At 37.9% G+C, this 17776-nt stretch overlaps 1 protein-coding gene across 1 annotated transcript in view; it reads left to right on the top strand.

The window, feature by feature from the left end:
- The window catches only part of LOC105929325 (leucine-rich repeat transmembrane neuronal protein 4), a 163497-nt gene extending 146158 nt beyond the window's left edge, over positions 1-17339 (top strand). Inside the window, 3 exon segments of the mRNA XM_036140091.1 lie at positions 17017-17145; positions 17148-17233; positions 17235-17339. Coding sequence (XP_035995984.1) covers positions 17017-17145; positions 17148-17233; positions 17235-17339 — 320 coding nt within the window.
- Positions 17340-17776: the final 437 nt, after the last annotated feature.

Below are 17776 nucleotides of genomic sequence, written 5' to 3'. Positions count from 1 at the left end.
CACCCAGGTTTAATGTCACCCTCTCTGCCAGGGGTTATATATATATTAAGGTTTATGTGGGCTGAGAATTAAAGAGTTTCTTTACTGAATCATTATGATTATTACCAGTCATCATGACGTTTAATCTCTCCCGATTTCAAGGTTCACTTCATGGGTTCTGTGATGTAAATGTCTTCCTCTCTGCCAGTCTACTTGCATCTGCATAGACATTTCAACCTGCAGTCCAACATTTCTAAGTGCAGAGAATGCAAGCCTGCTGACTGTGCATTAGCTTCACATGAGCCAGAAAAGCAAATATACTTATTTAAAGCAACTGAGAGTCTATGAATGCTATGGTAGCCTTCTTTAATGAAGAGCTATATAAGGTTGTTACAAACACATTTATTTATCATTAAATGTTCAAATGAGCAAAAGGCACACCAGTTTTCTTTCAGTTTTAAGCATTTTCTTGTTATGCCAGATTGGGTACACTTTGTTTTGAAAGGGTGAAAAAAACAGACTAACTCATACACAATTTTCAGTGAAAATAGGGTTTAGAGAAGGGTTGTTGCTGGGTGGATCTTGTGCTAACGCTTTATTAAACTCGTCAAGCCTGCCAAGAAATATGTTCAAAGAAAACTCTAACATATCTAAGAACGGATGCAAGGACAAGGATCCTTGTATCCTTGTCCTGGTGATCCTTGTCCTGGTGAAAATCAGCATGCACATCGCCTATTTTTGCAGTTTGCAAAGTTACAACAATTTACTTCAGTTCATTTTATTGGAATTCTAGCTAATGGACTGAAACACAGTAGTGCATAGTATGTAGGGAAAATAAAAACTGCAATTTTTTTCACAAATGAAAAGAGTGGTGTGCATATATATTTAGCCCCCTTTAGTACCCATAAATAAACCCCAGTGAAACACATTGGCTTTAGAGGTCATGTAATAGTTTTATTTTCATATAATAGTTTTAAAACGTCGACTGCACCTGCAAATCTGCCTAAACCTGGCCACAAAAACTGGCAGGCCATTAGTCAGAGAAGACGCCATGAGGCTGATGGATGCTGCAGGGCACTGAAATTCCGGTGGGAGATTCTTCAACTATTAGTAGTGTAATCCGCATTTCAGGTGAAAAATATTCCAACTATTAGCCATTCACTCAACAAATCTGGTCTTTATGCAAGATTGGCAAACATAATATGTTGCTTAATGATTTGTAGTCAATGCACTATGTATGTGAGAATTCCAACTATTAAATTCAAAAATACTGTAATAATCCCAAAGGGAAATGAAGTGCTAGTGTAACTTATATGCGTTTCTTCAACGACTTGTTGATGGCAGCAGGCGGGAAGGCTCTCCTGCATCGATCTGTCTTGGCAAGACAAGGCAAGGCAAGTTTATTTATATAGCACTTTTCAGTGACTAGACGATTCAAAGTGCTGTACATGAACAAAAAAACATTTCAGACATAGGAAAGACAAACTAAGTAAATCCTTGACTAGATGGCTTTCATACATTAAAAAATATACAGAAAGACTTAATTGTTTTATTAATAATAAGACATAAGCTAAGTATATTCTTGGGGATTTCTGACTTAAAGTGATTTTGTCCAACTTATCTAAAGCTACAGCTAGAATAACGTATTTTGTTTAATTGTTTCACTGGAATGAGCTTCATCATTTTCAAATAACTTTCAAATTTCAAAGCTTAATTGTTTATATTCAAAAAAGCTAAATATTGAGGTCTCTGATCTGACCTTTCTGACACTTCAGCTAAAACAGAAAGCAGCGTAGTAAGAGAAGAAACCACCCTAGAGGCTATGTGTGGGTGTGTGTGCCTGTGTTTTAGTGTAATTGTTTGTGTGTGTGTGTGTGTGTGTGTGTGTGTGTGTGTATTTGTCTGCGAACTGTGGCAGATAGGTCTCGCAGCTAGAGTCTGGTAGAGATGATGTTATCAGGCAGTTCAACGTGCTCTGTCTAGGTTCCAGATGTCATCTAGTTTACATATGATCCTGGAGAAATTAAGATTGCATGGGAGCCAGTTTGGATAGCTGCATTTGTTTTGTGCAGGCAGACTCTTGTTTTTCTGTTTTTTCCAGTCTCACTGGTAAACTTCAATGTTGATTTCAAACAGCCAAAATTGTGGTCATACTGCCAGAGTAGCTTCCAGCTCTCTCCAAGATCGCACCCATCCTGCCAGCAAGTTCAGAAATCACAGCTGGCCTGCAGTTCTGCCTACACAGCATTACAGTTTGAGTGCTGGTAGCAGACATATCCCTCACATAGTTCAGGCAGCCTTGACATGGGCCGAAACAGCCGCTGACGTTTTCAGAATTTTTCAATACTCCAGGTAACCGCCAGCTCCAAAAAGTAGAAATCCTGTTATCATAAATCCAATTTTTAACACATTTTCAGCATCCTCGACTGACAAAATGGATAGTCAGCTGCTCATGTCCCGTCAGGCACAGGGGCTCTCCTTCACCCTGTCTTCTCGTTGAGAAAGTTTTATCAATTGCGTTGAGAGTCCAGTTGACCACATCCATTATTTATAGTTTGGAAAACCTGTAAAAAGAGGCTCCAAAAAAGATTGATGGAAGCAGGCGGGAAAATGGGGAAGGGAGTAGGAATGGAAAAGGTGAGAAAGGAAAAGAGTTCACCTTCACCGAGAAGCAGGGAGAAAAACAAACTCTTACAGCGGATCTGGAAAAGCTTCTCACTGAAGACACTCTGTTGTAGCACCAGCTCCCTGTACTCAGTTTCCTCTCTATCTCTGATGAACCAAACGACTGCAGAGTTTTCTGAGTATTTCTGCAAGTGTATTTCTGTCTTGTGTGCACATATACCTAAACACATCGTTCCCCCATTAAAGATGGTGGTGGCAGCACCATGTCATATGCTTTTGTTGGGTTGGGATAGGAAAGCTGTTAGGTGTTCTTACACACCAATCCTGGAAAAAAGTATGTCAGACTACACAACACTCGAGAGGTTCACCTTCCAGCAGAATAACAACCCTAAATGTACAACCAGAAACATAAGGGAGTGATTCAGACTAAACCATTAAGCACAGACCTAAATCCAATCAAGATGAACCCAAGCCAATATAACCGTGTTTTAGCTACTTTGCACAACCTTCAGTCTCTAGATGTACAAAGCAACGAGATATATACTCCGAAGGACTTGGAGCTGCAATAGCAAAATGTGGTAATATGAAGGACTAACTGAAGGAGCCTGAACACAAATAGATTTTTTTTGTCAACTACTTGAAAACCACATATAGTTTTCCTTACCTTTGGTATATCACAGCTCACTCCACAACCACACGTTGTGGAGTGAGCTGTGGTTGTACAAACTGTTGTTTGACAGTTTCATGAAATTTTGTTCTATTCTGTTTTCAATTTCATTTTTGCCTTTTCACATGGTAAACAAGGAAGTAATAGAAAATAATTCTAGCAAAAGCCCCAGCAATTGTGAAATCATGAGATAAACCTGAAACACTTATGGCATACTGCACTGCTCGGTTTCTCATTTCCATGTTCCCACTGATACTCAGCCCCTGTCCTCATTAGCTGTTGCGTGTTTGTACATTTTTAAGTGTGTTTGAAGGCAAACCAGGCTGACAAACGCGTTGAGCATTGAGTAACATTTCATGGCCCATTTGCTGGGGCCTGCAGAAGCCCCTTTACTGTATGTATCGTAGAACGGGGGGCGGTTACAATGAGAATACACTGGGCAATCACTGGTGCATGAAGGGGTCCTCAATCCTGCTTTCTCCTTCCCTGTCTTTCACTGTATGTTTCCCTTACCTTTTTTCTCTAAAAAAGGCTTACCATGCAGACCTGTGTATGCATTTGCAAATTTAGCTGTCAGTGTGTGGTGCCTCAGACCTGTAATCAAGAGTCAGTGCACATAAAGGGACCTTCAGTCATTAAGGAGTTAGTGGGAGGCTACAGCCTTGTTTAGAGAATCAATTAGCTTAACATGTGGACAGGTGGGCTCATTTCCTTTTGCAGTTATAAAAGGGAGCATCAAAGTGTTACAATGTGTCTGCAGTTAACTGACCCCTCATGAATTCAAAGCTTCTTCAGTCAGGTACGGTCGTTAAATATATGGGCACAGATGTTTATCTTCCCAAAGTAAATACAGAATGTGTTAAAACTTTTGTGATTTGAATGGAAATGCATTTCATTTCAGAAAAGAAATGAAGTGAAGTTTATTTTATTAAAGAAGTTTATTTTAGGCAGAAAAAAGCAATGCTCTGAAAAGAATTTCTAAGCTCCAAATAACACAAATCATGGAATCCATTACCTATTGAAAATTACATTCGGCAAAGTCTGAGGTTTCTCGCTAAGCTCACCCTGAAATCTCAGGAAATCCTGTCTCAAAACTATACCTGAAGTTTAAAAAGTTATCCTCTGATCTAGTGAGAATTCGCAAGCTTCCAGCCATAAAAAAGACCCAAGATCCACCAAAAGTTCTGTCTGAGGTTTCAGTAACCCTGACCTCAAAAATTCAACATAAACTGAATTTGACCGAATTATATTTCTAGAATCAAATTGAAACATATATAAATGGACTTGAATGAGTCAATAGGATTGTATTGTATTAATCTGATAGATATACACATTTATCGATATGAACTGGAACTAGTTTGTCTTGTAAGGACATGACAAACAACATTTAACATAAAAATGATTGAATCAAATTTACAAATTTGAAGAGAAATGAAACCAAAACCACAGAACCAGGCATTTGTTTATTCATGTTATAGGACATCATTTATAATTTCTCTTTGTTGTTTTCTCATTTTCGTTCATTAAAAATACTAGCTGTCAAATAAAGAAAAAAAGAACACACACACACACACACACACACATTCAAGCATAATATTGAATAATTTGTGGATGCACACATGTGGTTTTATACATCCAGATGGGCTGTCTGGAAACAAACTGACAATGTTTATCTTCACACCTCCTCAGACACACTGCTCTGGTCATACCCTGACTGGTGGGCTTTCATGATGCCTGCCTAGCCACATCTGAGTTAAGCTGACAACCCCCACATGCTGCAGAGGCAAACATTTAAAATAAAAATCTCCTGCATGAGGACAAACATGCAAACAAACAGAAAAAGTTGTGCACTCATGGTTTTGCACTTAAGGTTTGCACTATACACACAGGATATGTGGTTTTCCTTTAGATTAGATTACATTTAGATAGGTTTTTGTTAAGTTAGAAGTTAAATTGTCACACTGTTAAGTTCATACCAATCAGCCTGATTTGAAAAAAAAAAGAGATATGGGAAATATATTTGCAGTGAGCCACTGCTAAACACACTTGTGTTTAGAATATTTGGATTTTGCACGTTTAACACAAGGACCAAGTCACAAGCAGGGTTTTTGGCATATTATCCAAAACTTCTGCAGGGGAACACATTTTGGTCTTAGATACAGCAACGTATCAAGATGTAATCGTTTCTATCCAAAGCACAGTGTTTTCTCAATAAGGTTTTAAATTGAACGAAATGTGGTGAAGGAGAAAAACACAGGGACTCTGCTCAATCACTAACTCCATCTTTATTATATTAACCACTTGCAGTGTTAGTCACTGATCACATATTCAGTTTTCTGCGAGGAACGTATTATTGTCCTCAGCTCCAGCAGGCAATTTGTACAACAGCACTGCAGAACATTATCTTACTGAAACGGTGTGGTTATAAATACTCAAACTTAACCAGGGATATAAATGGCTGCCGGCACTAAATATAAATAGATGAAAGGGAATTACAAATTATTTGTCTCAAGACATCTGCACCAGGCACAAGAGTAATAAAAAGCACACAAGCAAATGAACAGACCGATTCAAATACAACAAACATGATCTTTGGGCACTTAAAAAGACAAATAGCTTAATTTCAGTTCAGTTTGGATGCAATTCAAATCTATTTCAGCTCTGTCTAATTCACATTCAGATCATCCATCCATCCACATATTGTCTTCTGCTTATGTGAGATCAGGTTGAGGGGGCAACAGGTTCAGGAGAGACATCCCTCTCCCCAGCAACATGCTCCAGCTCAATTTGGGGGTTCCCAAGACATTTCCAGGCCAAATGGGACATATAGTCCCTCCAGCAAGTTCTGATGCAGAGAAGCAGCGGCTCTACTTTGAGCTTCTCCTGGATAACAGAGCTTCTTACTGTATCTGTAAAGCTCAGCCCAGCCACCCTCCAATTCAATCCTAGGTGATACAATGCCATGTTTCAAATTCAGTTGTTCATTCCATGCCATTTGGTAAAACGTTGTCTATTAAAGGAATACCCCCCCCCCCCCCTTTAATAGACAACATATTTTAAAGGAATCTTACTTGAGGCACCTAGTCATTGACTTTACATCAGTCCCTCATCTTAAACAAGCATGTGACAATGGTTGAATTCTCCCTTTTGAACAGAGAAAAAACATCCAACAGAAGTAATGTCGAAAAGAGAAAAAAAACATCCATACACAAATACCGAACAACGAAAAAATTAATGCCGTTAATAGGTCCCTCAATGGCTGTATTCAAAAAAGAGATACATCTAAACATAGAAGCACTTAGCCAACATTTAAGCAATTTAAATAACTTGCGTAATATGATTAGATTTAATAATTCCCCATTTTTGTTCTTTTGCTGTCCATTAGTGAAACAATTTAATTTCATATTTTAACAAAAGTACTAAACATTTAGAAAGTCAGAAATTCAGAAACAAAAAAGGGTATTTATCATCTATTTAGGACTGATGTTTGTTTGTTTGTTTTTTCAAAAAAGGAATATCTTTCCCCTCCATGAATTACATATAATAAAAAATCATAAACATACTTCAAGTATTTACAGAAAAAAACAACTATAAAAAAAGCAAATCCAAAGTAGCAGTTTATTAGGAGCCTTTTGCAACTCTCTTCACTTTTTTATGGTTCTACGAGACACAATGCAGTGACTTGAGAGGATCAAAGTGTTTGGCAGGGAAAGCGGCAGACTTCTGAACCGTAATGCTGCTAAAGCCCAGGGAGACATTAGCATTGTATGCCTGTGGCACCATTGCTTCTTCCTCAGCTGCTCATAAAAGCATCAATGCAAAAAAAGAAACAAAACTTCTAAAGGGCACCGGAAAGCTGTAAAAAATTAAGTTATGGGATTTGCGGCTTTTTAAAGGATGCCATGACTCAAATTAGAGCTGCTGTGAGACTGGTATGTTGTATCAACAGGACAATTGAAACAAACAAACATAAAAAAAAACAGTTAACTCTTTCTTTTACCTTTTTACAATACTGGTTTTGGAACCCACATTTAGATGGTCTTCACCTAATGACCGAGTGACACTGACTGTATTTGACAGCAACTAAAAAACTGTTTATACAACATCCATAACCATCAAAATCAAATCAGGAATGAAAAGCAGTTTGAGAGTTTTAAGTGACACTAAAACATTGCAGGTCCACCAGGGGGAAGCATGCCAATCACTGTCTTATAGAAACAGAGAAATAAATGTTGGCAGAGATCCAAAGAAGCAGGAATCAGTCCAGTTGTTCAACATGGGGATTCAGTTTTTCTTTTTCTTTCTTTATGCTAATACCTTCTGACAGCCAAGGCCATGCTATACAATACACAGAGGTGTGCCTGCACCAAATTACTCTCCCACACTTGATCAACAACAGATCTTTGCAAATATTTTGCTGTTAGGACAAATATCTCTGCACCAGTGGTAAATGAGCAGTTTCCACACTTTAAACATGAATGTGATTTACTTTTTTGACTAGGAACTGTGACTTAGATTTTAGGTTAACTTAAATGACAAGATAAAGTCTTCAGACTTCTATCATTTGCATAAAATATGGATATCGTTGTCTGTAAGATAACAGGTTTATATTGATAAATTGTAACATTACACATAGAAAATTATTTACGTGATACTTCATGGTAGTATGTACCAGTAAAAGCAGTTAACAACAGCTTTGAAGTTTTTCTGTTTTTCTGTAATGCCACTTTGAACTAAGCATTTAAAGACAGAAGACAGTAATTTAAGTACTATTATTTGCCATTCACGCTTTCAGACTGTAGGCTGTTAATCTTAACAATTATTATTTGCAAATTAACTATCAATTGTTGTTACATCATGATAAGGACCAATAACTCCCATTCTGAGCTCTTTAATAAATGCCTTCAGGTCATTTCTGAACAAATTAAATGTAGCTTACGTTTAACATTTTATTCTGGTGTCATTGTAGACAAGTAAAAAAAAAAAATACCCTTTCTGTTCAATTCATTCAGAAATTCAATAGTGAAAGGTATTTTTTTTTATTTTAACATAAATGCATATGTATATATTAATATACAGCAAAACATTTTGCAGGGTTAAAACGTGCAAAATAACTTTTTGGGGGAGTATGACATGAAATTGATGTGAGAAATTATGAGTCATCAGGACATGAAATGTGACTTGTGAAATGTAACCTCTGGACATCTCTGCAATGCAGTAACCTAAAGGGGACCTGTTCTGTTTCAGTATAAAGTATATGATTCACAAATGTTTGGCATATTGCTTGCCTTTAAATAGTAGGCTGTAATCCCTCTGTCCATCCCTCTGTCCATCCATCCATCCATCCATCCATCCATCCATCCATCCATCCATCCATCCATCTATCTTTTGGGCAGTTTCTTTCTAACAGTGGGAATCTATCTCTGATGCCATGCAGTAAGAGACAGGTTCCATCCTTGACAGGTTGACACTCCATCAAAGGGCTAACAAAAGAGAGAAATGACTAAAAGAGAGGGAGAGGAAAAGGGAGAAGAAATCAAAGTCTGCAGAGGAAAAGCTTGTATTTCCATTCTGTACCAATGTGTTCTCATTTTGGCTTCAAATATGGCTTTATTGAATCAAGACTCTTAGACAAGGCACAAGGTGTTCTGTGGCACCAGTAAATCTGCTAAAGCCATTCTGCAGTGAGAACATGTCAAAATCCTCTTGAGGAGATCAGAAAAAATTTGAATCAGGAAATAGAGACCAGAGCACCAAAGACTTTTTCAGCTTTTGTTTTTAAACTTCTTGTTATACTTTTAACATGATTCAAAATAACCCTGATAGAATAACAACAATCTTTGCAAGAGACCACTGCAGTGTTAATCAGTGGCTGCACCCAGAGCTGTGGATACTGCAAAATACTCTGTGGAACAAGGCTAAACATATCCAACTGGATAAAACATATTATACCTGTTTTCTATTTAATAATAAAAAAAATAGTAATAATAATTTCAATAAATAAATAAAATACTTTCTTTGCAAAGAAATATTTGAGAAGTCCTTTTTCATATTCTTAACAGAAACACAATATTTCATGTGTATCAATCAAACTGAATAAGCAATTCAAGAAAAAAAATGCTGAAGTCACTCGAGAAGGACACTGATTGTTTGTATGTGTGTGTGTTTTGGCCACAAACTGAAAGCTCTAAGCCAGCCAAGATTGATTTTCTCATGAATATGATCTTGTGAATACTGTGACAATGCAGTTGCCAGGTTACAGAAGCACATGTTGAACAAAAAACGTCAAATGCATATGAAAGCAGCTATACCAGCTTTCAGATTTGAAACACATTTCAAGGCCAGCTCTACATCCAATACAAGCACTACAATGGCAAAAACCAACAAACAATTGCATGGATGTTAAAAAAAAATCTAACATCCTGTATTATATAGTGAGATTCCACAGATTAAGGAGGACTAAAATCCAAAGCAAATGGGGTCTGGTAAGGTTTGTATTGAGATATCATCTGTGATCAGACAGTTTTAAGTAAAAATGAATTAAAGTGACCGCTCTCTGTGACATCGCTCTGTTTTTAACACATAGGCACATTTAAAATGCATTCTCTGTTGCCGCACTTCATGTTTGGGAACTCATCGTGTTTCACATGGTTTGCTTTTATCAGCGTGGTAGGCGGTCACTAGCCTAACTAGCCTAGCTTTGGCCTAACAATGGCTTCCTCCTCTGTCCTTCCATCAGCCCAGAACGGGCAACATCCAATCCTACTTGAAACTGCTGGCTAAAGATAAGACAAATACAGGAAGATTGTTATTCATGCTGGTGGTAATGACACCCGGTTATGCTAATCTGAGGTCACTAAAGTTAGTGTTGGTTTGGTGTTAAAGTTTGTTAAAATGATGTTGGACTTATTTTTTTTTTTTCTCTGATCCCCTGCCTGATCTGACCAGTGATGAAATGTTTAGCCGCATGTCATTATTCAACTGCTGGTTGTCTAGGTGGTGTCCTGGAAACAACATGGGCTACATTGATAACTACAGAACTTTCTGGGGAAAATCTGGTCTGATCCGGAGAGACAGCATCCATCCCACTTTGGATGGTGCAGCTCTTCATTTCTAGGAATCTGGCTGGATTCATTAGTTCTCCAAAATGCTGACAACCCAGGGTCCAGACCAGGAAGAAGAGGCGTAATTTAATACACCTCTCACCAGCTTCTGTTCTGTTACCTACCCATTACCCCCTTGGGACAGTGTCTTTCTTACAGCAAAAACTAAACAGATTAAAAACTGATCTAAAAGGAACAAATCATAAATATCTTATACAAATCAATACAATTCAATTGGAACAAAAATAAAACAATTAAATGTAGTTTATTAAATATAAGGTCTCTCCCATCCAAATACTTTGTTAGATAATTAATTAATTTCTGATAATAAAGTTGGTTTACTTTGTCTCACATAAACCTGGCTGCAAGAGGACTATGTTAGTATGACTTAACTCCCTCTAATTACTTGAATTCCCACATTTCCCAGAACTATAGGATGAGCAGGAGTAGCAGCAACCATATTTATGTCTGATTTATTAATTAGTCCCTGGCCAATTAATAGCTACAATATTTTTGAACATTTAACCCTCAGTTTCCCTCATCCAAACTGCAAAGTAATAAAACCTCTTCTCTTTGTTGTTTTGTATCGTCTACCAGGCCCTTACTCTGAGATTTTAGGTCAGTTCTCAGACTTCTTATCTGACTTAGTGGTAAACGCTGACCAGGTTATCATAGTGGGGGATTTTAACATTCCTGTTGACACTGAATGTGATAACCTTAATATAGCGTTTAAAACTATCCTAGATTCAATTGGTTTTGCTCAAAATGCACATAAACTGACACACTCTTGCCTTCATACATTGGACCTTGTGCTGACTTATGGCCTTCATTGCGAATAATTAACAGTATAGTCTCGTCCTATCTGACCATTTTTAGATAACCTTTGAGTTCAATTTAACTGAGTTCTCCACCCCAAAAAGAAGGTTTCATTATAGTAGATCCTTATCAGACAATGCTGTATCAAAGTTTAAAGAGTCTGTCACCGTCAGTATCACAGAAATGCTAAGCAGATGGCAGTAATGTTGTTTCTTCCCATTCACAAATTGACACCTTTGTTGACAGTGTCACTTCCTTGTTGCGTTTTGCAGTAGATAACGTGGCTCCCATGAAAAAGAAAGTGATTATTCACAGGAAGCTGGCTCCCTGGTTTAATTCAGACATGCATTATTTCAAGCACATTAGGACATTTGAGATAAAATGGCACTCTACACATCTAGAGGAGTCCTACCTAATCTGTAAAAACAGTCTACTGTTGTATAAAAAGACCCTTCGCAAAGTTAGACCAGCATATTTTTTATCATTAATAGATAAGACTAAAAACTGGTTTAACCCTTGTTAAACCAGTTTAACAAGGGTTTAAACAGTTTGATCCAAATTGGTTGACTTTCTGTTGAGTTTGTTTGAACATATATGGGTAAACCTTTTCATGACTCCAGAGGAAATAGATCCAAGGAGCTTAGGGTGCTGTGGAACAAGACATATATATTTTTTTACTTCTTCTTAAAAGTATTCCAAAATATACAACATATTCCAAAATGTATTTGTACTTCTCTTGTCCAGAGAATTACAATGAATAAGTCTCACTTTGGAACAGCCCCTCAAGGAGAACAGCATCATGTGTGATTTCCTGTTCTCTTCAACTGCCTTTTCCATACTTGTAAAGAAAACTATTAAGAGTTTACACTTTGTGTAAACTTTTGTTGTCTTAATTGACACTTTGGAGTGAAAAATGTGCTGGTTTACTAACTAAAACACACTGAAAATAAATGAGTTAAATTGTAACCAGTTTTTAAATTAAAATTGTATTGATTTTTGTGGTAATTTTGATTACTTGATTTCTCCCTACTTTGTATACCACATGCATGAAATAACACCGACTAATCTTGATATCAATATGTCAAAAACCCTAAGACAAACCTCCAGGAGACTTTTTGTTGATACTGTGTGTACCAATTTGCATGACATTGGTTACAGGGGTGATACTTAATGGGGTACTTTTGTTCATTATTGCAAGCCTTAATCCTATGAAAATGTCATAGATCCTGACAGCTGTACAACAATTTTTGTGTTTCAGGAAATGTTCAGGCCTCTAAAATGGAATTGCACTGGCAGAAAAAGCTACAGAATAAAGAACACTGGCACTTTAAAATGAGTTTGTTTACCTTCAGTGCACAGGTCTAAAAAGAACATTTTAATGCATGCAATTTAAGGAACAAATTACCAATTAGTTTGCACAAAAATAAAGCAGGAAATGTTATAGCTGAAGTGAAAAAAAAACATGTCAGTAATGGATAAAACTTCAAAATGGGATGCATAAAAAGCTGAAAGCATATTAATGACTTATGTTACATTTTCAAATAATAAAGGAAAAAAAACACAGAACAGAAAAGATTCACTGTCATTTATTTTCACACAAACTTTAAAGTCATTTGGAAAGCAAAAAATGAATGTGTGTATGTATTCTGACCAGATGTGAACCATTTGCATATTTGACTGTCAACAGACTGCAGGGTGCAGGGAATTACTAATGTCCTGATGCTGAGAGGCAAAAAGGCTGACAGCATTCCTAATGAGCCAGCTAGACCTTGGTACAATGGACTCTGAATGGAAATAGCACATTTTGTTCACAGAAAACGACGTAAAAAGAAAAAGTCGCTTCTGTCCAACAGGAGAGAGTCTGTGTTACATTTTAAAAATGGTCTCAACACTGAAATCTCAATTTATAGCAACGCTGACTGTAAACAATGTTTTGTTTTTTTTGCCAAAGACAATTGCTTAACATATACTTACTGTCTTTTACTTTCCGTAATCTTGTCTTTTACCACCTTTTAAAAAAAAAGCCTTTACAGTTGTTCACTTCCAGACAGGACTTGCACAAGAGCAGATTTATAGTCGGATAATTTTTTTGAATCTGCTGAAATGGTTAGTGAGCGAATATAGGTTCATTAATTGATTGGACGTGGCCTGAGAGTGAGGGACGCAGAGCTGAGGTCTCTGATGAGAGGGGGAGATGATGGTGTGGCAGTGAGAGGAGAGGGGCTTGTGAAAGGTTTAAAAAACTGAAAGGGGAATGGATGGGGAGCAATCCACTGAGTGCCCATAATGTAATGAGTCAGCCTTGCTTAATGGAGTCCATTTGAGGGGGGAAAGAGGCAGAGAAGTAAGCAGGGTGGTGTTAGAGGTGCTCAGGTGTTGCTGAGAGGAAAAGAATGGACTGGAAGGATCAAAGGTTATGAACATTTGAGTTCTCTAAATGACTTGTCATCAGACGCACACAAAAGTTTTGGTCAGTTGTTTGAACTGATTATTTCTTTTAATTTATGCAACATAGATGCTGTTAATCCAGAGTGACTCCAATACAGCTAATCGGTTCACTATCCACACCTTTATTGATGTTTTTAAACACTTACTGAGGACCATGCCTTGACTTCTATTGACCTCCATTCATTTCCAAACCCTTCTATGGCCTAATCTTGACCCTTACCCTACCTTGGGAGTATATACGTAACCCTAACCTACACCTAATTGACGCCTTAGCTCTACACTAAGGTATCAACTTCCACCCCCAACCCCCAAAACGTAAAAATAAATAAATTGAGGACCAAAACAGGTCTTCAATTTACATCACAAGTAAATTGCGCAGAAAATGTTTCACTTCAGCTGCAAGTACAAGCACACACACACACACCAACACACCACACACACACACACACACACCAATACCAATCCTTGTCAATAAAACATGTGTTAGGATTGGTTTGAGCATGTTCTAGGGCCAGTCAGTTTTGAATTTTATGGTAAATGATATCTCCCTACAGGGTCACAAACAGGCTCAGAATATACATATGCCCACACCAATATTTTCATAGATATGCTTTAGTAAGTTTTTTGGTTGACCACATGCTTATGCTGGTATAATTCCTACAATATTCTGGTATAATTCAGGCTGGATATTAGCTAACTATTTTTTTTCTTCAGAATTGGTAGAGCTTGTTTTAATTGGTTTGATTCCTGGGACAAACTTAGCTTTCAAGAATACTCTGGATTGAGGTTTTGAAAAATTACAGAATCGTAATGTTCAGCGATCATTTTGGAGCCCTCAGCTGTCATCAAGTTTCAATTATCTACTGATTGAGGTGGTGTTCATCTTTCCATTTACTTTACGCACTGCACCAGTACCACTGGCACCAAAGCCGTTCAATGCTGCACTTACCATACATGCATAGTTGTCAACGCAGTCTTCTTAATTTATAAAATCTATTTCAAACCTACTTTTTGTCATGCTAAGCTTAGTCTTCCTCTTATCTGACCAAATGCCTTTCTCCAAAAGCCATTTGTACTAATCCATCTGGGAAGCTGCACACTGAGTAAAGGTTTTTTTTGTGGCAGTCGGCCCCTGTCCAACAGGACATCACCAGCAATAAACAGGCTTAAATCGGAGGCAACTGGACTTTTCTCAGATCTTTCTGAAAACGTTTCAACACCTATCCAGGAGTATTTCTCAATTCCGTGGACTCGCACTTGGGCAACCTGCAGTTGGTGCATGGCTGTTTTAAAGGGACATAGAGGTCCATCCTCCTAGGTGCATTCTATGTCAGATGCAACTACGAATTTGCACAGGCAAACATATATTATACTTGCTTTACCTTATACAGTGACCTTAGTGTTCCAGCAGTTTCCAGTGCATGGCCTAATTGAGGTTTAGAGGTGCCTTGGTTGTTTCTAAGCATCGTAATAAATTTCCTCTTTAGTGTAGCAAATTAGGTCAAATCGGTGAAACTTAGGGACAATGATCCCAACTCAAACTAAAGCTGTTTGAAAAGGATTAGGTAGGCTACCTATGAAGCCGCAAACCTCATCCCTAATGAAAGTATGAACTGTCATTAAAGTCTTGTCGAGGCCATCTAACAAATGTAATGAAGTCTATCAATTGTGCCATGAAGAGGGGGTAGATGTACATTCAGGCTAGCAGGGAATACCATGTGTGTCTTAGTGTTGGAATAATATTTGTTGCTCCTGCAGTATATGCGCTTCTTTTGTCGCATGTGCGTAAAGGTTGGATTATTTCTCTCTTCGCCAAAGTGCAGATTTAAAATTTTTACTTCCAGGTCAGCTGACATCTGACCCTGCTGTTTTTCACGGACTGTTAGAACATTCGTAATTGGCAAGTAAGTGTGTGATTTCAAGTTAGGGAGACAGAGTGTTGCAAGAGACTCATCTGCTTGTTTTGTACTGTGTAAAGAAGTGCAGCAGGAACACAAGTCCAAACACATGGACAGATGTGACGAGTGTTGCTGGCTGTGATACAAGTAGCACGCCACTAGAGACGGCAGGGCTTATGTGTTCCAGCTTTTCCACTAAAATTTCAGCACAAAGCATCTGTTGTTTTGCTATCCTGCAGTGTGGTTTGTACACTTTCTGTACTTGCTAGTGCAAGTTCTAGTGAAACTTTGCATCAAAAAACAAGGCTAGGAAGACTTAGCCTTGCCCAAAAATGAATGTATTTAATCTGCAGCTGTACATGCAAACATTTTAAATGGTATCACGCTGTGTTGAGCCTCAGGGGGTCATCATGTGCAGATGTGTACGTGAAATGCCAAACTGACTGTTGGCAAGAACTCTCAGAGCCCCGATGAACCATTTAAAGCATGGCAAAATTTTGAAGTTAGGAAAAAAACAAACAATGTAACTTGTGGCCGTTGGAGTTTTGATGTCTTTTAATTTATTTGCAGTTACTTTATTATTAAGAGTTTATTTCTGTATGTTTTTGATTTTTTTTGTGCAATGACGAACTAGATGCTAATAATTTTGCTCATACACCATTTAATATTCTGTAGCCTTGGATGTTTCATAAACTGACTAGTGGACTGGTCCAAATAGGGATCACGGTCAGCAGAAATATAATTGAATACTCAAACCTTAAGTAAGTGTGTATATAATCTATATATATATATATACCTATATATATATATATATATATATATATATATATATATATATTATATATATATATATATAAGTTGGAATTCTAAGGCAGGGCAAATTTACTGTAGGTTATTCCATTCCACTTACTTGAGAAACTGGTAGTCCTTGTATGATGTGTTCTCACTGATTAAAAACAAAAGCTGAATAACTGGTTATCAAGTTTCCAATTGGCCTGATATGATCATGGTCGGTCAGCCTGAAAAATCAGGCACAGTCATGTCAACAGATTGATTCACAATTCTGTGCTTTCTATTATCTTTGGGGGTTAATCAGCAAAGGGGCAAATAAAACCTAACATAATTTCTGTGATGATACACCACAACAACACATTTTTTTTCCTATTATTAAACCTTATAACTGTTTTTTTTTTGTTAAAAAAAGTAGCAATGTCCATTTAAGCGAACATAAATGTTTGCCAATACGTAAAAATACACATGGAACCTTGAAAGTACCCATGTATAAATGTTATTAGCTTTATATTCCATTTATGGATTAAATCATGTTTTGCAGATTGTGAAGCTGGATTACTGATTTTATTTTTCTCTTTTCTCCTTTTTCACCCTTTTTCTCATCTGTCCTCCCTTCACCGTGTACCTTCACCCTTCGTTACACCCTCCCCCCCAAATTGTGTGTCCTCCTCTTTTTCCTTACTCAGGTTTCCCCACCAGATGGGTGCCCTAACCTTTTATCGCTATGAACAGCCCATTGTAGACTACTGCCAGGCACATCAACCCCTACGGCTCAACATGGGATACGAAGGCCCACCTCAGGGACTGGAGGGACTTGAAGCCTGGGGCCATGTGACAGGGGCACAATACAGACGGTGGCCTCGCCTGCAGTGCCCTCTGTTGCCAGCATAGGTGGCCCTGTGCCAGGGGGCCCGGAGCCCTCCTGCGCCTCTCATGCAACAACTGAAGGCCACAGCAGCGGGCCCTTATCCTCCCCCAGAACGCACCGGAACTCTCAAATTTGGACGCTAAAGAGTCTGGCTGTAGGGGTGGGAGAAAAGCCTGGGATTTCACTATTACTTTTGAGAGAATGGGTAGCTGAGGTGGTTCAGCGGGGCCTTGTTTTTACCACATGAGTACATGGACGAATGGTACTACAATATCAAAATGTGCCCGGAGGGGTATGACATTGGAACTACACAGTCTACAGTAATACAGTATGGTGGGACAGTTCATCATTCTGATTTTCTTTCAAAAGCATCTCATAGAAAAGAAAAAAAAAAACTTCTGAAAGCCTTTACTACCCTACTCACGAAAAGTAATTTAGCAGATGATGAAAAAAATTACTTTGTGGCCTAATCTGGTCTTCATCATGTCTAAGGTCAGCCCAATGGCTTACCTGTTCACAGTGCAGCAGTCAACCTCTGGGAATGTCAGGAGTAAAAGGGGACGTGCAATAAACACAATTT

The sequence above is a fragment of the Fundulus heteroclitus genome, chromosome 8 (assembly GCF_011125445.2).
Source record: "Fundulus heteroclitus isolate FHET01 chromosome 8, MU-UCD_Fhet_4.1, whole genome shotgun sequence".
NCBI classification, from domain to species: domain Eukaryota; kingdom Metazoa; phylum Chordata; class Actinopteri; order Cyprinodontiformes; family Fundulidae; genus Fundulus; species Fundulus heteroclitus.
Note: the sequence above shows the minus strand (reverse complement) of the source record. Positions and strands in the feature narration are given on the sequence as shown.